This window comes from Pelecanus crispus, chromosome 5 (assembly GCF_030463565.1).
Source record: "Pelecanus crispus isolate bPelCri1 chromosome 5, bPelCri1.pri, whole genome shotgun sequence".
Taxonomy (NCBI): domain Eukaryota; kingdom Metazoa; phylum Chordata; class Aves; order Pelecaniformes; family Pelecanidae; genus Pelecanus; species Pelecanus crispus.
In genome coordinates, this window is record NC_134647.1 from 15,089,068 (window position 1) to 15,109,759 (window position 20,692).

At 38.8% G+C, this 20,692-nt stretch overlaps 1 protein-coding gene across 7 annotated transcripts in view; it reads right to left on the bottom strand.

The window, feature by feature from the left end:
• Positions 1-20,692, bottom strand: part of PTPN4 (protein tyrosine phosphatase non-receptor type 4) — a 116,030-nt gene that overhangs the window by 70,977 nt on the left and 24,361 nt on the right. For all 7 annotated transcript variants that reach the window (XR_012831084.1, XR_012831085.1, XM_075711703.1 and 4 more), the window contains one exon: positions 1,949-2,103. Coding sequence is in view for 5 of the 7 variants with exons in the window: in XM_075711703.1 (XP_075567818.1) it covers positions 1,949-2,086 (138 nt within the window). In the remaining 2 variants the exon portion in view is untranslated. The remainder of the gene's footprint in view (positions 1-1,948; positions 2,104-20,692) is intronic.

Below are 20,692 nucleotides of genomic sequence, written 5' to 3' on the forward strand. Positions count from 1 at the left end.
ACAGAATACACATGAGGATTTATAACTGGTGATTCTACTCTAGACAGGCACTAGCATTCTCCAACAATATACAGCTTTGGAACACCTAGATCAAAATGAAGCATAACCTCCCATACCTAGTGTACAACAATCATTCCTTATTTTAGCCAACTCTTATAAACAAAAAAAACCTGCAAGACAGATATTTTAATGGAAAATTCATGCAGCTGAATGCAGAGGACACAACATTTACAACTTCTCATGCACTCTTAATACTTTGTCTCCAATTACATTCTGCACATACTGCTTTTTGGCAGGCAGTATAGACCTGTTAGCAAGGATGAGAAGATAAGAGATATGGAAGAGCAATAGAATATTGTGGAGAAACAGGGAAAAGGTTATGTAGGAGAAATTACCCCAGAAAGGAGGTGAGGCTTGATGTTGATAAAGTCTTTGGTTGTCCCTCCCCCAGCTCCATCATCCAAAATTCACAACCTTAACTGTTCAGAAGTCCTGAAAAGTTAAATAGCTCCGGAATGAACTACAAAAATGCCTTAAGAGAACCATCCCAAAACCTTGTATCTTGACTGAAAAATCTAAAACAAATAACATCAAGTCTACCTCTAAATCTTAAGCCACTTGACACTGGATCCTTGCAAGTTTTTGCTAGATAACAGAGATTTTGCTCCTCTGACAGGCAGCTGCAGGCTGCACAGGCTCTAACCACCTGATTACAGAATAGAGAAATGCAATCACTCTCACAAATCTTCCTCAAAATGTTAAAATGTATCAATATCCTCACTAAACACTGGATATCAGAATCCAGTATAATTACTGGGCATTACAACTTTTTCAAATAGTCCAAATTAAACTTGTTCACGCAGATTTGAGAACTGCTTCAGTTTCTCTCTCACTTCCCAGCTGAAGTCACACTGCCTTATTTGATATCGAGCTACTCCTTCACTCCATTCTCTGAAGTTCAATTTTCTCTTGAAAAACTTTAATAATCATGCCACCTGTAACTTTTACCATCACATTATTCAACCCCTCTCCACATAAGTCATCAATTCTATAGCTTACAAAGTAAAAGCTGAGTTCTCCTGCCCAAGGATACCCCACAGCTTCTTTCCAGTTAAGTTCTGGTTCTTCTCGCATTCTTCTTTAAATGCTTTAATGTTTGCTTGTGAAGTCCTTGCCTGTTGTTTTTGGGTTTTTTCCCCTCAAGAAGTCAAAAGAAATGGTGGCACTTGTGTGAACATACGCACAAAATCATGAACATTTTCATTTTAACTCCTTATCAAGGACTGCAGATTAGAAAATCTGATGAATAACCTATTTTACTTTCCAGGCTCATATGTAAAAGTTATTCACTTTTCACAGTAACAGTCCCCAGCATTCAGCAAACAGCTTCCTATTTTCTTTCCTGCCATCCTCATTAGTGCATTAGAAGGTGGTGAGTTTAAGCAAGGGAAATCACAGAACAAAAATATAATCTGAGCAAAGCAAAAAGCAAAGAGATACTTTAAGATGATAGCTGTAACCAAATATAACCATACACACGACTAGACATAGTTAGCTACATAATCAAGAGTTACCATTACACCTTACTCATGTTCAAAATGCAAAAACCAGAATGGAGTAAAACAAAAGCTTGTTCCTCATTCAATTCAGTGGCAAAGCTGCCCTCCATTTCCACTATACAACTTTAGCCCATGAAGAAAATTACTAGGAATAAACCATGCTTTGTATATTCAATTTTGAAATTAAGATCTGTTAGTACTATAGAGGATGCCAGAATGACTAAGTTCCCAGTGACTTAGTATGTTCATGTACAAGCATGCCTACCTGAACACAACTTCCCCTTCTATTCTGTACTTAACACTATTTTGAAAGTCAAACTCTAGCCGTACAAGTCCAGCAAAGGAAAGCAAGCTCAGTGATATTGATTTGCAATAAGCAAATTACTTACATTAACTCTGAAAGCTTGTACAGTGTTATCCAGGAGAAGAATGTTGCAGACCACCTCCGTGTGCTGCCTGTCTCGTGCCAGCTCAGATGCTCGTACATTGTAGGTTCTGCCAGCAGGCAATCGGAAACGTGCGGTCATTACTGTCCACACACGGTCTTTAGGCAAAACAAAAATAAAATTAAAAAAGATCAAAAAGTGCAAATGCAAGAATGCCATACTTCAAAGAAAGCTCAACACACAGCAACTCCATTGTTAAAAAACTCCACCACAGACAAAAGAAAAATGAGTACTAAATTCACGGCATCCAATAACAAAACAATGTCTTACAAATTACAACACAACCTTATCCCAAAATACTCAGTCCTTTACTTCCTGTCCATTGTACACTCCCTCCCTATTTTAAGGGCATTTTGTGGGCTGGGGTTTTTTGGGGGGCTTTGTTTGTTGTTGTTGTTGTGGGTTTTGTTTTGTTTCTTTTTTTTTTTTAAAGATTCAGAACAGCATTTTCACTTCAAAAAGCATTGTAATTGCTGGGCATCACAGCTACTAGGGTCCCAATATTAGAGGCAATTAAGTAATTAATTTCAGTGCAAAACAGAAAAAAAGATGCTTACACCAAAAAGCTTTATATAGAAAAAGCATGCAGAAAAGATATACAAAGATTTTGATGCATTATTTTGCAAAGCTTGTATATTCACTGTATAATAATTAGACATGAGAATACACAGCGATAACAAAAACATTAGCATTGCTTTTTTTTTTTTTTTTTTTAAATTACAACATGAATAGATAAATGTTTGTCAAACTACTGAATCTTCCGTCTAAGTCAATTTGATAGATTTACATATTTAGTTTGGAAGCACAAACGATTCTTATTCTTCAAATAAGGAACCATGCCCAACAGAAGTCTACACCCTGCGCTAAGTGCTGATAAATAAAACACAAGAGTTGAAACATGACTTTCACTTTTCAAAACTAAGATTGTAATGATTATCCCGCAACCCCAATCCAGCAAAGTACTTATGTGCACACCTGATGCTATTAGTCCTATCCAACAATACTCAAGTACTTCGCAAGATCAGGGCCTGTGATTCACTTAATTACACACTCAGCAAACTATTTCTACATCCTTTGACAAGGGCGTAAGCAAACAGAAAGTTTCATAACTTAAGACTATATTGATATGGAAAATTAAAATATTTTAAAAAGTAGTAAAAGAAACCAGATATTCTCAAAACTGAAAATAAAATGATTGGTTTTCCTTATTCTGTGAAAAATTGTGAAGACTTCAACACATGTACGTTTGCTTCCTATTTTGAGAGGGGTAGGTGTGTATCACGATAAAAAAAAAGGAGAATTTAGCATAGGACAGCAAACATCCCAGCAGTGATTAGAGAGCTTGCCTGGATCATAAGGAATATCTGTGCTCCAATATACATAAACGAATAGGGGTAACAAGTAAAAGATCAATCCCCTCCCTAAACTGTTGATAGCTTAGATACTTAGGCCCTCGTGGGAAAGTGGAAGACCAAGACCCAAGTCGCCTGTACCAGGAAAGGCCGGGAATTTGCAGCTTAACCTTCTTCCCGCTGCCTGCAGCCAACCTCCTGAGCGACTGCCCTAAAAATCCCTGAGGTATTTCGCTAGAGTACATCTTCAGCTCTTTCAGCATGACCACACATCTTGGACATTAAAAAAAAAAAAAAAAAAAAAAAAAATCTTTTTTATGATAATCAGTCCTTGCAAAATGTTTCAGTTTTGACTTAACCAGCATTTTTAGATTAAAAAGTACTTGTTTCCTTACCAGACAGCTTTTTTTTTTTTTTTGGCTACTGAAGTCACTCTGGCTTCAGAACTGCAATGCTGTGTTCATGCAGAATTACAGCAAGTTTATTTTTGTTTTGCTAAACCAGCATGACAAACTGAGAAAGGATAAAGATACCAGATAAACCCACCAGCTGCTAGCTAAACTCATAACCTTCTCTTAATGACAAAATAATGAAAAATTGTGTCGCAAACATTAAAACTCCAAAGCCAAGCCTAACAAGGAAGTACGCGTCTGACAACTCATGAAGGGGCTGCTTCTGCTAGGCCTTCTACCAGTCTCAAAAATAAAAGGCAGAACAGGTAACAGCCTCCATACTAGTGATCTTAGCCACCAACATAACATTTCACAAACAGTATTTGGTGTCACGCAGACATAATCTAAAAGTCAATCACCTTACTAGCCATAACGGCGTAAAGATCGGCATCTTTATCAGTGCAGCGACACAACCAGTAACTATAGCCAAGACTTCAGAGAGCTATTTGCCTGTGAGCTGAATCAAAGAAGGTTTCAGAAAAGCATGCACTTTGATTAAAAAGTTTATCCATACCACAGAAACAACCCTTTGACGGGCGTATTTTACAAGGATTTGCATAAGCGACAAATCAACCAAGACACAGTGAGGGTTATCTCAGAGTCCTTTCCCACGAATGCGAACACTAGTGCACAAAGTAGGACTGTTTAGCTTCCAAATAAGTATTGCAGTCCTCACAAAACCATCTGGTAGTGACCTAGGAGGGTCTAACTCCACAATTCACAATTTCACAGCAGAAAAAAAGACTTGTTAAAGGCCAGAAGCCATCGTGCTTTAAGGGAACAAAAAGGCAAATCTCACCCTTCCCTCCTATTCTCTCCTATTTTTTATTTGCTGATCAAGACCAACAATATTTCTTCTTTCCTCATCGCTGCCTTAAACTAGACAGAAAACTTCTGTTTCAAACAGAGCAACAAATTCAAAAAGTGAGCAAGGAGAAAATCTGCCCTCAGCAATCCTCAAAATCCTTCAATACCAAGCAACCATTCACCGTTCCTTCAACAGACCCAGCCTGCAGACCCAGCAAGGTTCTTGCTGTAACACAGTTGATCTTCACTCCAACCAACCAAACACATTGAATAGTCAGAGACAATGATACGGGTCTTTCTCCATGTACATAAATGAAATGGTCAAATTCAAGAAAGAAGGCACTGTATTATGAGTTCGCCAAGGAAGAAGGGCCAGCTCTATGTGGTCAGAACAACAGTTCATCTAGGTCGCAGATGTGAAGGGCAATGCCTTCTCACTCTCTTTAAGGAAGGAAGAAATGAATAGGACACATACACAAAGATGTTTCTCACATACTGTTCCACAGTCTGGAGTTCAGCATCTTCCTGGTGTGGAGCTCATATTCACACCATGCCGGACATCAGTCATTCATTAATGTTTTCTTCATGGACTTAGGAAACCATGTTTCAGGTTAGGCAATGAAGCATTCTATTCCATGTCCCACATACAATATGTCGTAGCCTGAACAGCCATCTTGTATTAGACAAGTTTCTTCCATGAAACTATGAGGCTTTTGCCACTACAGAATACAGTTTTACGACTAAGTGTAACAACTGAAATCCTTAAATACTTCTACAAAATGGAAATATAACGCTCATGAAAGTAATAGAGATGAAGGTGACAGAAGACAGACTATTTTCTGCAAACCACTTTCAAAGTTATTCGTTCCCCTTATGTCAGCACAGAAACTTATGGAAGTATGTAGGGATTATGTTCAAACACCATCACACACACTCTCAAAAATACTCCTCCCTCTAAGATCTGCCAGGGCTATTACATGTAACTGCTTTGTGGCCAGTCACGTGTACACAACCCATATTTACACCTCTATCGGCATATGTACATACAAAAAGGACGCAGTTGTTAAGCACAGACAGACCCTGCAATTACTGGTCTTACTGTAACGCGCTTGTTTTACAATATAATTGGCCCTGAACTGTATCCATATCACCTTTACTACTCCTTTCTTCCAGAAATACATGCAACAAGAACACAGACAATACTCTTTCTCCTGGCCAGGTATTGCCACGCTTACTATACATTTTGAAAATATACTAGAACAATAGTGAGATAGCTAGGTATTGCTTATGAGGTTATAAATCATAGCTATCTGATTTCCCAGCAAATAGCGATATATGAAATGACAAAACTGATAAAAATTCAGCTATGCTAGTTGCAAACTTCTGAAACAAAAATATGTTACAGCTAAAGTTAGTATGGAACAAATAAACGTTTGACTTGAAGCTCCAAAGTAAAATCTGCAGCCCCAAAAGAAACAGAAGTAAAGACAAAAGGTGAGATTCAACCAAAAAGTTTGATAACAACTGGTTTAAGCAGCAGATTAACTTAAGCAAGGTACTACTCTGTGTGCATATCCGTGTCATGGACAGCACCATGGCCACTTACGCAAAAAATCTTTCTATATATGCAAGTGGATTATTTAAATTGGATTTAAATCAGATTAATCTTTGTATATGAAGAAGGTTTCTGCTTATAGTTTTTCAGCGTCTTCTGCTAAGCATGTAATATTTAGACACTTGAATTAAAAATCCAAAGCACGGGCTGCTACAGCAACGGGAGAAGGACAGAACTTCTGCAATGAAACTCCACTTACCTCTCAGGTCTGTGGAGGGAGTCAACTGTACATTTCCACCCTGAGCTCAGGTTTCAAGTGATGAAGCAATTCTAGGGAGTGTTCCCTATCAAAGGGCAGAACATTCCTGCGATACTGGCTTGGTTAGGGCATTAAAGAGCATACAGAAGCTTCACAAGTGAATTTTCGCCATCCTCTATTCTTCTATGTAAAAGTATACAGTAAAACAACAATTTGCTTGGGCTTACAATAAACTAACCAATTTTAAGCAGCTTAATAAACAAGCAGTTGGTTAAGAAGGTAATTAACTGAAATTTAATTCATCTGAGAGTGCAACTGATCCACCGACTTAAAGAGCTCTTTTAAAGGGAGCTTGCATCGTGTATTGTACATAAAGACAACCACCTTAGCACAGCACAGTATGCGCATCTGCATGAAAGGACATGAGAAATCTCATTTTTCATGCCCATCTAAAGCAGCTAAGGAGCTAATGCATGGCCAGATTTCCATTTGTTTAGAAGCTGGTATTTTAGCAACCCAGAAGGCATGTGTTTCCACTGTAGCCCACCTACTGACTTGGGTCCAACATAGTACGTGAATTTGTTACAAGAGGTGGAAAAGTAGGCCAGATTCATAGAAAACCCACATTCTTATAACATTATGTAGCTTGAATAGATTAAATAGATTACAGACCCCATGGTTATAAAAAAATTTCCAGACATTCCAATTAGGAGAAAAAAAAAAAGAAAATTTTGAAGGTTTAAACAGAGTAATACAACATACTGCATTTCAAACAAACACTGAGTTATATCTAGAGCCCATCTTCATATACGTTTACTGAAAACATGTTAGTGAAAACTATATTAAATGTGTAACCAAAACCAGTATGAAAATGCTAAACATCAGTTGACTCTGCACTGTTTTGAGGGAAGTCCACATTAGTCCAACAAATAAAGATTCAAATTTTTTATCTTTTAAAAAATTGTTTTGAAAGCTTTCAGCAATTCTGATGTAGCACACAGCTTCAGGACATTCCTTATAAATAAAATCAGAGTAGAAATGCATTTTCATTTAAGTGAATTGACCCATGCACTACAATCCTGAACTAGTTCCAACGATTCATGCTTCATTCATTTCTTCCTGCTTTCTGCTGACCAAACAATGGAAAGTATCCATAATTCTTGAAAGTTGATATGTAAACTTTGGGTCGTTTCACTTTGTTGTCACCAGGTGCAAAGGTTCAAGATAGACTTCTAGCCAGGCAACTGCATCATTAATGATTCTGGGCTCTATCAACATCTTCTGTTTCTTTTGTAAATTTATTAATAATCTGTAATATATAAATTAATCAAATTCATTCTGCTTACGGAAAATAATATACTCCTGTGAAGCTATCATATGGCCACTTATTAAACTCTTGCTGAAACTTCCACTGGAAAAGAGGGATATCGCATTCTTCCTGTTGATAAACTGGGAGTTACAGTGACCGCACAACGTAACTACAAGCGTGATTCCTTCAGTGCTAGTACATTCCCGAAGAGCTGTCAAGAGAGAGCACTGGATACAGGGAGACATTGGCATTTGAAGTGAGGATGGTAGTGTCCAAGACCTCAGCAACTTCTCTTCACTGGTGGGTAACCAAACTGTCCTCCCATTAGCCCAGGTATCTGCATGGGGCTGGCAGCCCTGAGCAAGCTCACCCCGCTGCTCAGCCAGGGCCTCCCACACCCTTCTTTACAGCCTGGCCCTGAGCAGCCTCCACGCTTCATATGCAAAACTGGTACACCAAACTTATCTAATCTCCAGCTGCTTTTAGTTCCCTCAAGACTTTTGTTATCTACAAGGCACTCTGAGCTGCTTGATTAAATCCCTCACAAATGCAAGAAGTATAGAACAGCAAAAGAAATTCCTTCTGCAAGTATTTCACTCTTCAGAGCAATAAAGAGCAACGCACTCACATGCCCCCAAAATGTCCATGATCTCACCTGCATTTCAGTGAATGTGCTACTCTTACATCCTCAATCCTCAACCACATAAAGAGCTAAATCAAACACAAAAAGCATTAATTCTTAAAGTACATCTGACAGTTTCTGAAAATTTTGGGTCTGAAGTTCAACAGCTGAGAAAAAGAAGTTGATTTTAGCCTCTCTCCTCCACCATCAGCTTCTCCTATACAGGAGCCAGTAACAGAGAATTCATGTCCTACCCACTTCTTCAGATAAGTTTCTAAAATTGTTAATTCATCTTTTTATGAACAGAAGGATTTCATGGGGTTGGCTGTGAATTGCAGTACAGGCTCGACACCTAAATTAATAATTACTCTCAGTTTAAAAGTTACTTGAGGACTTTCTAAATTAAGACTTCTTGGATAATGCTTTTTATCTACTTTTACGCTTATAAATATCTTAAAGGCAGGTGTCAGGAGGATGGGGCCAGACTCTTTTCAGTGGTGCCCAGCAACAGGGTAAGGGGCAACTGGCACAAACTGAAACACAGCAAGCTTCATCTGAATATGAGGAAAAAATTCTTTATTTGAGGGTGACAGAGCACTGGAACAGGCTGCCCAGAGAGGCTGTATAGTCTCCTTCTCTGGAGATATTCAAAACCCGCCTGGATGCAATCCTGTGCGACCTTCTCTAGGTGAGCTTGCTTCAGCACGGGGGTTGGACTGGATGATCTCCAGAGGTTCCTTCCAACCCCAACTATTCTGTGATACTTCTTTGGACAGGGATTTCAAATTTGAACAACTGCTGTGAGACACCAAGCAAGATTTTCATTGTTATAATTACGTAATTACTAATAGAGACAAAAGGTTAAAGGCAAAATACCTTGCTCTGTCACTCCTAGAATTTCATTTCTTCCAAAATAAAAATAATAATTAACAAGTGTTTGGTCACTCTACACAGGATAGCAGCCAATCTGTTAGAGAAAGCTGGAGGATGTATACCTGAACACAGCAAATTAGTTTGGTAGTACTGTAGCAATCTACTATTTCATCTGAAAAATAAATGATTTCAACAATTTGACAATTCCCTCCCTTGCTCCTCCCTTCTCCCAAGAACAACAGCACAACGAACAGAAAAGCCTGTTATAAATTACACTTCTATCTAATTAAGTATCAATACTTATTATGCTTGAACTGTATACAAAATGCTCCAGAAAAAGCCTCAGAAATTCAGCTGCTCCCTTCCTCTGCTTTGGGTCTGAAGTAGGACACTGCAGGAAGTCTGGTATCTGCTTTTCTTCACTCCTATACATAACATTTCAGGAAACACAAAGACAGTAAGATAAAATTCATTAGTTTGAGATTATAATACTTACTGGCACAGTTTAGAAGTACTACTAATAAAAAAAGTAGTTCTTAGAAACCATGCCATCAACACTGCCAAGTATTTTGAACCTAAAATGTTTACGTCCTCCCTTTCTACACCCAGACATTTTTCACACGAAGAGAGTAACTCTTCCATCTTCACTATCCAGGACTCTAGATTAGATACAGCCTGAGAAGATAGTAAAATTTGGCAGGGGAGGAAAAAGAGACCCCCCCCCAAAAAAAAAAAAAAAAAAAAAAGACAAATGGACTTATAAACACAGATTCCAAACAGCTCAATATGGTTCACTTTAAACCCACTTTTAAGTTTCAAATTTATTCTTAGTGAATACCTGTCCACACCACATCACAACTGGCAGCCTGATAAATGCACTGGATTTCCATAGCACATCCTTTCATAGTAAATACGATCTCTTCTTTCAATTTTTGACCAGTTTTCTAGATGGGGAACTGAGCTTCAGAGAGGCTGAAGAAATACACCCAATACACTAGAAGTCTGCAGTTAGGAGAGCTAGAATTAAAATAGCCAGATTCCTTTTTTTTTATTTTTTCCTCCACCCTATCCTGCTTCAGCAGATTCAACCCGTTTTCCCTTTTCACTGCAACAGTCTTTCAGGTCAGAGTGTGAACAAATGTGAAGATAGCAGAGAACCTCCTTCCAGCTAGCTCCTGCCTGCTCAAGGCTGAGTACTCACTGACCTAACAATAACAGTGCTTCAGAAGAGACGGGACTTTTGCATCACTTCCAAATGATGCAAGAAAAATGTCCAGAGTCCACGTGCCTTTAGGAAAAGACTTCATATTGAGTACCTATGTTATTCACAAGAAATACAAACCCATCTGTCCTACAGGTGACACACTGAAGCCACAGACTTGAAACACCATGGATCTGTGCAGCCACACTGTTTCTGACCCAGAGACCTTTTATTTGCAGGTGATACTCAGGGGTAAGGGAAGTTTTGTGAAACAAGTCACACACACTTGAACAAGATGTGTGAAGTTTATGTGACGTTTCAGAGATTATTTTGAGCGTAAGTCTAGAAAGTTTCTGTATGATAGCAATATACCCATACGCAACTTAACAAACCAGAAAAAAACACTTATGCCTCTATTAAGCAATAACTATAATTGATCTTCAGGAGTCACCTGGATCATACGGCAACTGCTTTACAGAATGGTTTAGGAAAGGCACACCATAGTGTGATGAAACAGAGGGCAGGCAGCTGAAGCTAGAAACGTCTTTAAGTAAAGATATTGGTATAGTTTAAGGCCTGTAATATGAAAACAGAAGTTGATGGCAACCACCAGCTATAGCAGTGGCCAGCTTGTGAGCCAGTGAAGACACACGGAGGGGAGAGCCCCCGGGTGCACAGCTGCGGTCGCTGCGGCCACTGCACCACTACACGACCACTGCCGCCAGTGCGATGGACAGCGAAGAAACACATGCACCGAGTTAGCAGTAGCTCACGCTCCTGCAATAAGCAACTTAGGATGGAAAACGGCAAAGCTCGCAGGGAAAAAAATGAAATCTAACTATTTTTTTAAATAAATAAATAAATAAATAAATAAATAAAATGCAGACCAAACCCTGTGGAAGGGCAGATAGCTGAAGCAATCAGAAAATGATAAAGGTGTCAGGAAGAAGAACTAGGAAGAGGAGTACTGTTTAAATATCACAAAATGGTGAATTTAACTATCCTTCTATATTTACAAAATTATTATAAAATAAACAAATACGCAAATGCATTGATAAGACGTAAAACCACCTTGTTTCCCAGTACGAAGCTGTTAGCTCATGATATTTGGAGGTATTTATCATGTGTAAAGATTACTAGGAATAAGCAGAAAAGTTTTCCAAGTGGGTTCCACCTCCAGCATTTTAAACTCTATTATATCCATAATGTGCCCTTGTTTGAAAATAGCCTTAAAAATGGCAATCCCTGACCCTCACACAGATGATTACTATATCTAACTCTTCCCATTCCTGGAGCTGGATCTCATATGCTTGGTTTCATAACTCAATGCTATGATAAGATATGGAGACTGTAATGAAACATTACTAAAATATCTTCTTGATAGAAACTTCTCAAAATAAATTTGCAGCGATTTTTAAATGTGTTCCTAAAGTAGGTTAAATAGATATAAATAGATTTTTCATTAAAAGTATATTCTGGTTCCCATATAACTCTAAGATTAGGAAGCCTAACTATTTACTCACCAAAATAAAAAAGGGTTGAAATCAGTGCAAGTTCACACAAACTAAAACCAGAAGCACCAGGTGATAATAACAAGTTAGTATTTTGTATCTTGCTTTAAGAAAGGGGAAAAAACCCAACCCACCAAAACACCCAAACAAACAAAAAAACCAAACCAACCAACAAACCCCAAGATCCCCAAAGTTCTCCCTACAACCTTCCTCAAAGGTATCAAGGGGTAACTAAATTTGACTCCCCTTTGCTATGCGACTCCAAAAAACATTTCTTTACCTATTAAAAAGGGAGTTTACAGTCCTCTATAGGCCTAGTAGAAACCAAAAGCTCCTTAGTATCTAAAAGGAGACTGGTAATCTTCGAGCCTCTAATGACAACGTAGAACTGCCTATAGCTATAACAACCTAGTACAGTCCTTTCAGGACACTAATTATTAACAGCCTGACTACACGTGCTGAATCAAGGAAATTTGGCAAGTGAGAATTAGGTTTTGATTTCAGCTTTTCCATCTACGAATCGGAGGGGTTTTTAACACAATTTAAGAAGCCAAAAAGAGAAAGACATTACATGTAAATAACAACTGCTGGTGTTCAACAGCTGTATACAACTAAGCAGATAAAATGGGGTAAAACACCAAATGCTGGAAAGTTACATGTTCTAACTCGGTGTGTCGGTAAATGAACACAAGTCCCACATCCCACAGGACACTGTACAAGCCTCAGCCACAATTATCTGAAGACAACATCCACAGAAAACATACCGACTGAGAAAATCTGTGGGCTAGCTATTAACCACTCGAGCACCCACAGATCAATACTGCTGCATGCAGCAATCTTCAAGTCCAGAGCAGCTAGTTGAATTGGCAGCTTTAGTTCCAGCCATGGCATCTGTGTTGTGAAGCCTTTGAAGCTGAAGGCAGTCTGAATTGAAAACAAACTGGCAAAATTCGGAAAAAGCTTTTATTCTACTCATAGCCAACTTCAACTTGAATTTTGGCTGGCACTAGAACTGAAGTATTAGACAGAGGGAGGAAAGTTGTCAGTGTATATTCTGTTCAGAGTTGCTAAACCTAAGCCAAATTATCTTCAATAGACTTAAACACAGCAGATGCTAATTCTAAGGCTGAATACAACCAATTGGACACTCTCCATCAAAATTAGTTTTTAATCAGAAATGCCATTTTCACAAAATAGAAATTTTCACATGGAAAATTTCAGTTTTGCCAAAAAACACCGATTTTCCGCTGGAAACATTGAAATAATGCCTGTCTGGCTACCTGCCTGGAAAACGCTTGTCAACGCCGCTTCCTCCTCCGACAGAAAACAAACCAAGGGAAGTCTTCTAGCAGCGCTGCCCAGAGAAGTGACCTCACTCCATCCGTGCCCCTGGCTCTCAGCCACCCTGCCTCACGCTCCCTTCCTGAGCGCCCGGATACTCAGCCTCTCCCCAGCTTTTTGGCCCTGGGGCATGAGAGCGGAGCAGGTCGCCTTTCGGGTGCTCTTGGGGTGCACACTAGAGAGACCCCAAGCACGTCTGGGCACCAGAACAAAAAGCTCTCCGCACAGGGCGAGAACAGCTTTGTTGACGAACCTGCCCAGTAGCAAAAGAATCATCCTAGTCACATCATCCCAAATTTTTAATTCTCCTTTTATTTATTTATTTAAGAGCTCTCACATTTTTACAACTTCGGCACAGCTCAGGTACGTATTCTTCTGACTCACCTCTGCCTCCTCTCAAAGATTCTCTTTATAGGAAACAATTTCCATTTTCAAGCCAGCTCAAGAGGACTAGTTCAAAATTATTTGAGTGATTCTGGCCACGAAAATATCACTCACATTCAAGTGATTAAGCAGTTAAATCTGATAATAAGTCACCTGCAGTGAAATTAAAAAAAATAAGTAAATCAGTTTGGGGGAGTTAGTTTCTTTAGCAAAGTATCTTAAAGAGGTCTACGCTCCCCAGATTTGTAAATTGTACAAACCTACTCTGTAAAAGGATCATTTTCAAAGATCTTGACCAGAAAATGACAGGACAATTCTATCTGTACTTCTTAGGAAGTGAAACTCAAAGCCGCACCAAAAGTTTTCCAAAACTGTGGCACACTGACCTCAACAGTCGCACCCTGTCAGGGGTTATGACATGATTAAACATTAAGGCCAGACTGCAGGCTCCATGCACTTATCTTCACACATTCTGAGTTTTGTAAATTGTTAATCAGTTGTTAATCAATTTTGTACATACACGATTAAAAGAAAAAATTATCTTCATGCGTACTTCTAACAGAGTTCTCTAAACATGCTTTTGCTTTTGGGATGCATTTCCCTCTTTTGAAACAAAACTGACAAACTTAACAGAGGCATATAAAGCTTCTGTAAAAAAAAGTATTGGAAGAAAACATAATGCAAGAGGAAAGACAGGATCCAAACTGACATAAAAAGTTTATAATTCTTACCAGGGGTCATCAAAGTAGACTTTTGAAAAAACTTTAAAGTTTTATTTTTTGTTTCTGAATATGACTGTTTGCTTCCTTAGAGCTTTGTTCTTTATAGAATTACACAGTAATACCTGGAAGTTTCCACAAAATTAACTTAACAAAAATAGCAGCTGTCGTTAATGGTCTGAAAAGCAACACCACACTGTCAAGGCTAACAATGAATATACTGCAACCAAAAAAAAAAAAAAAAAAATCCCTACATTTCCACAACCAAAAAGTAAAGGCACAAAGTTGCAGATATACAACTGGATCAGGCACAAAACCAAGAAAGAAGGAATTGTTTAATGCACTATTGCACAAAAATGAAGTCACACCATGTTACCCAAGCGAAACTAAAATTCAGTGACAAACTCTGTGTTTATACTATTCATCTCAGCCCACCCAATTAAATCTCAGATCTTTAATTAGAAGTTAAGATTCCTTTCACTAACATAACAGTGAATTATTTTCCAGGTAGAGGGTATACATTTTCTATATAAAAACATTTAGTGTCATCGCATTTAATAAAACAACTGACTGAGAAAAATTATCTGGCCATTTTGCTTGGAGCTGAAAACTTCTAAAACCAGCTGCCATTCAGAATCAGCAAGAAACTGTTGGTTTGAGATGCATTAATTCAATTATTCTATAATTTACTGAATTTATTTTTAGCAGGAAAACAACTTCTACAGTCTCCTCTAAAGCATTCACGTCCAGGAAGACAACAGAGGCTTTAATGGTTCTTTATCGTATTGGCTCAGTTCAGTATGAAGTTTCATGTCCACTGAAAAAGCAGCCACATAACCATGTTACAAGCCAGTTAATCAACTAAAACCAAAGCAATAAAAGAAACATCACAGCTCCAGCTGGAATAAAACATTGCCGAGAAGGGCAAATGAACACACGCATGCAGCGTTAGTGTGTGCTCAAGTTAAAGAGCAACGGGCTATTAAAAGGAGAATGTATTACAAAATTATAAAAAGCTATTTATAAGCTTAATGTCACACTGCTATTTATGGTTTCTGTCATGTATTTACCCCTTTTAAGCAAGAATGAAACCCTGAATGCGGTTTAATCACCTGCCTGTCACAGGGTCTTCAATTTCATTTACTTCTTTGCTGCTCCTGAGAACTTTCATCTGCCCAAATCGATTTCCTGCTAGGAAGCTAGCGCGTACCTCCTGCCACAAACCAACACGGGAAGAGCCCATCGCCCCTGATGATACCTTGACAGTAATCAAATTACCTTTTAATTCTTCTCTGTAAAACAACCGGAGGTCTGGAAGTATCCTACTAAGATATTTTCTCTGCCACTAAGACTGTAAGAGCATTCAAACCCCCACCCTGAGCCTCGCCTCTTCACTGCGTTGCAGGCTGCAAGCACGGTTACCATGCCTCAGCTGAGAGGCTGGAGTTTTTCTTTTTTTCAGTTTTTCTTTTTCCCCCTACCAGGACCATAAATACCAAAGCAATTGTAGCTACAGCCCAAAACAGAAGTTGACACGTCCACATCATCACAGCAAACTTTCTCAAACTTGTGGTATGAAAGATCAGACCAATTTTATTTTTATTTTTTTAAACCAAAGCCTTATTTATCTAAGAAAATCATGCTGACAGAGGTGGTTATATATCTAGTCACTAAACTCTGAGTAACTGGAACACAAATCAACTTTTCTACTACATTGCCTATAACTGACATCTACTTATTCATAATAAAATAATCTAACCATAGAAGTTGCTCTCAAAAGAAGTCTTAAGCGAGTGATTAATTTAGCTTTATATGCCACAGTGAAGTTCACACTACTCACGCAAAAAAATTACTGTTAAAAATCAACATATGTTATTTTACTGTTCAACTGTATACGGGAGAGATTGTGACATCCTAGCCTTTAACAATCTTTTCCCACTGTTTTAAAAATAAGGATATAGCATTATTTTTCTCTTTCAAGTCAAATGACTGAAGCAGTAGATTGGTACAAGAGTCTTCTAGGCAAACTAATTCACTTTCCAACATACAGCAGCTTTACAAAATGCTTAGCAAAAAACCCGTTTGGATAGTCTCTTCCACTATATTGCAGTGAACAGATACTGTTGTAACTGAACAAAACCGGTTACAATCCCCAGGCTGTCAGAAACCACAAGCCTGCAAGGCTGTTCCATGCTTACTGCAGTCAGCTCTCCTTGCTCCTCCACGCAAGCGCTAAGCTCCCGAGCCCTGCCTCTGCCGAGCCAGCGACTGTGCAAGGCAGCCGGTCTGAATGGCAGAATCTAACCAACTCCCTCAGTGCTCTTGGTTCTCTCTTTCCTTCTACTGAAAACGTAGTTTAAGTGACAATGAATGATTATGCTGAACGTCTATCTGTTTCAAGTTCGTAACAAGCAGTTGAAACGTGGTAGTCTACAAAAACCTAGCAGCAGAGACCTAACACAAGTCTTAGTAGGCATGTTTTCAGCAAAGTTGTCATGCTCCAAATGCCAGAAAGGGATTTCATAGTCAAAATAAAAAGGTAATGTAAATCTGCAAGAAAAAACAAACTTATCCACAATACCATGATTTCCAAAAGTATGTAAGGAACACACAATTTAAGTAGCTGATCTACGATGACGGCCGAAGCAACAGTCCCAGTATAAAACTCACCCTGCTACCACATTCATTATTTCTATACAAGGGGTGAAATTCTGTCTCCAAAGCTATCTGACATGTGTCTCAGTAAGACAAGAAGTCAATGTACTTTTATGATAGCAGACCTTTAATATTTGGAAATTCAGTCCAGGTTATTCTATGTAGACAGCTGACATTTACCAAAAACCCCTATCAAAGACAGGGCAGTAACTCCTCACGGTCAAAACTAAGCATGGAAATGATGCTGCAGTTCTTAAATCTAGGAAGTAACTACTTCCTCGGGTGTAATTGTGGTCCATGCCAAACACAGTAAAGGACTTAATAAGGAGGCATACTTCTGCCCAGCATTTCAGTTTTCAAGGATCTGTACATACTAAGTGACCCATACTTCCAGTGTACACTGGTATGTGGAGACATGAATCTCTGACAAAGAAACTCTGTAATTCCTCCAAGCCTGTGGAGCCGGAAAGATTCAAGTCTTTTGACAGAAGTGATAAATCCAAGTGTCCCTAACAAGAAAAAGATTTGCAGGAGGTACCCAAGTTTCCCAGCTTCTTGTTCTTTTGGTAAAGGTGAGAATCAAAATTTTCGCTAAGGGAAGCTGCCAGCAAGTAAAATCATCGCTTCCTTAAATACCTTTCCTTTGAGGCCATCGCTGAACACTTTTTTCTGCTCAACTGCCAAGCAGTCAACGTTTTGGGACATATTCATTTCCCTTTTCTGAAAGGGAACAGACCCTACTTTGGGGTGGGGGGGGGGAACAACAACCAAAAAACCACACACCTCTCAAAATACAGAGCACAAATGAGTATCTGTGCAGTGTCTCCCTCTGAATAATGCCATGTGCAGAGAATGTCGATGGTAGAAAGAAGGAACATCTAGAATTCAGCTGGGTGTCAGCCATCCCAAAATTACAGGCAGTCCTTAGAAAAAAGTTCACCATTTGATCAGGTGTGATCAGTCTCCCCTAGTGCTAACTTGGACAAATGAAAAATTGTACCTGTAAGATCAATTCAGTAACCAAACCTCAAAAATTATGAATGAGGCAAGTTCTATGAAGAATATAGCTTAGTTTCCCAAAAGCTCTAAAACAGCTTACGCTAGGCTTTTATGTTTTATTTAAAAGAAAATGCAGTTCTAAAATTTCCCACTACAGTTTTTGCTTATATTCACAGTTCATGAAGTCACAATAAAAGACTACAGCTCTTATAGTCAAAGGTATCAGCACAGACTTGCAGGGAAATGAAAACAAGTTACAATAATGAATATTTAAGTTACTTTTAGGAATACCATTATAGACAACAAAAATTCCTACCAAGTTGATAATATAAACAAGAAAATTTTCTCATTTTATAGAGACAAGATATGGTCTCTCTGAAGAGCCATGCTGAAACTACAAAGATAATTATTTATTGTTGAAACCATCAGTTCTGCACCATTCCCCTCCTTCAAGTATTCCAGTCCTCTTCCACATCCCTTCTTTACTTCAAGGCTCTAACAGTCCCCCTTCTAACTGTTCAATTCCCTTCACCACTCAAATCCTTCCCTACATTATGCCCATTTCTCTAATCACCTTTCAACTTCCCTCTGGCCTGCTCCATCCATGCCTTTGCTACCTCATGCCCTACTCTTTTGGGGTGGGCACAGAAGAGAGAACAGCAACAGAAAGTATCAAACTGTCCCCCAAAACCACAGGAAACCAAACATGTACCACCTGGAGGCAAGAAAAAAAACTGTAGTGAAGAGACAATAACCATGCCCAAGTCTGCTCCCAAGCTTAAAAGAGAAATGCCAGGTACATCTACAGTCAGAGTGACACCACAGGTGTAAGGTGCCCGATGCACTCTTCTGAGATGCTTTCCACATGGTTACGAATGGAAGGGATCGATGGCAACATCATCACCTACACAGCATTACCAAAAATCATTAAGAGGCTTTTAAATTTCACAGTGTTACCATGAGGTACAGAAAGATTCCCACACCATCAGAAAAATCCATAAAGGACCTGCATAGTCAAGTGACTTCCCCCAGCAATCTCCCAGATGCACAAATTTTGAGTTAATTCTGGCTTTCATAACTTAGCCCTGCCTCATTTTTCTATCATCTTCACCAACAGAATTAATTCAATGCCTGTAATGCTTAGGGACAACCTCCTTCAAAACAAGACTTTCAGGAGAAGAGAAATCCCTGCAGGAAAACTGATTAAGTACAAGTCTATTCTCAACATGCACAAACATGTTGACAGTGACACGATACAGCTTTCCAGTAGCTAAGTGTTCTGATACATAAAAAGAGAAGAAAACTTACAGCTTCTACCAAGTGTGAAGAGACACTCAGAAGATACAAGATCACATTCATTTTTTCTTTAAAGCAAAAATACTGTACAAGGTGCATTGAGAAGGAACAGTCTAACAACATACAAATGAATCTATGAAGACAGCACTAAAAGGTGACAAACTCTCTGAGTCAGCACACCTGCACTGCTCCTCTTGGGCATTACATTTAAAAACTCTTAATTCATGTGACTCTGCAGTCAGGCCTAATCGCTTTCCTACATCCTCTTCTTTAGGCACTCTTTTATAACTAAACTCAGCTTCCCCAAACTATTTTCTGCTTTCTGCATTACATGACAGAAAGTGAAACTTCTACCTCATACAGAGAATTGCATTTTTTTCCCTTGGAGGCAAAAGACACAATATCATAGAATCATAGAATGCTTTGGGTTGGATATCATAAAAATTATACTGCTATGTGACTTCTTTTATTATAAGGCAGCATCAGTAATACTTCCTTGGACTGTTTTATCCAATGCTTTTTTATTTTCTAGAATTCATATCCTTAAAAAAGAATAGGCTAAGCTAAAAAGTTATTTAGCTAATAGTTAAACTATATTATCCTAGAAGCACAGTTTATTTATATTGCCTTTGAAAAATATTGCTCCTCCCAACTGCTGTAAAGATAGGTTCTCGGGGTTTAGATAAGAACATTTCAAGAGTTCCATTTAATACCACTATAAGTATAAAACCAAATGGTCTGTTGTTGTTGATGATGGTTTTAGTTCATTCTTCCATGCTGTATTAACACTAACATTACCCAAAAAATTTTTTGGGGAATTTGTTCTAATGGTGTTTTCCAACAGGCACACAGTCCAACATTACTGAAGCATTTCTGAAGGCATCATCTATAACATCCCAGAATTAAAAGGCTAGGAAGAGGGACATATGGCAGGATATGGAATGTGCACATTAACAAAGAAACCAAGTAATGGGATTCTTCTATTTTCCAGCATCTGTTCACATGCACCTTCCCCTGCTGGCAGCTCTGCAGCACAGCCCAGTTCCCTTGGAAGCAGCTGCAGGAGCCGCAGGCGAAAGCGCCAGGAGCGTTGTTCTGCAGAGCAGGGTCTTTCTGCACAGTGGTACTGTGCTCAGCTGACGGCACAAAGCTCTTCCTCACACTCCCACAGGTGTTCAGAAGACATATTTTTCCAAAATGAACACACCACTATCACACAAGCAATAGCCATATTCACTGACGGGATGCGATTACTTTCTTTCTAAAGAGCAAGATGTTCTCATCAGAGTATCACAGATCAGATTCAGTTCTTCTGGGGGAGCAAGTCTTCCACTACAAGAAGTACTTTAAAT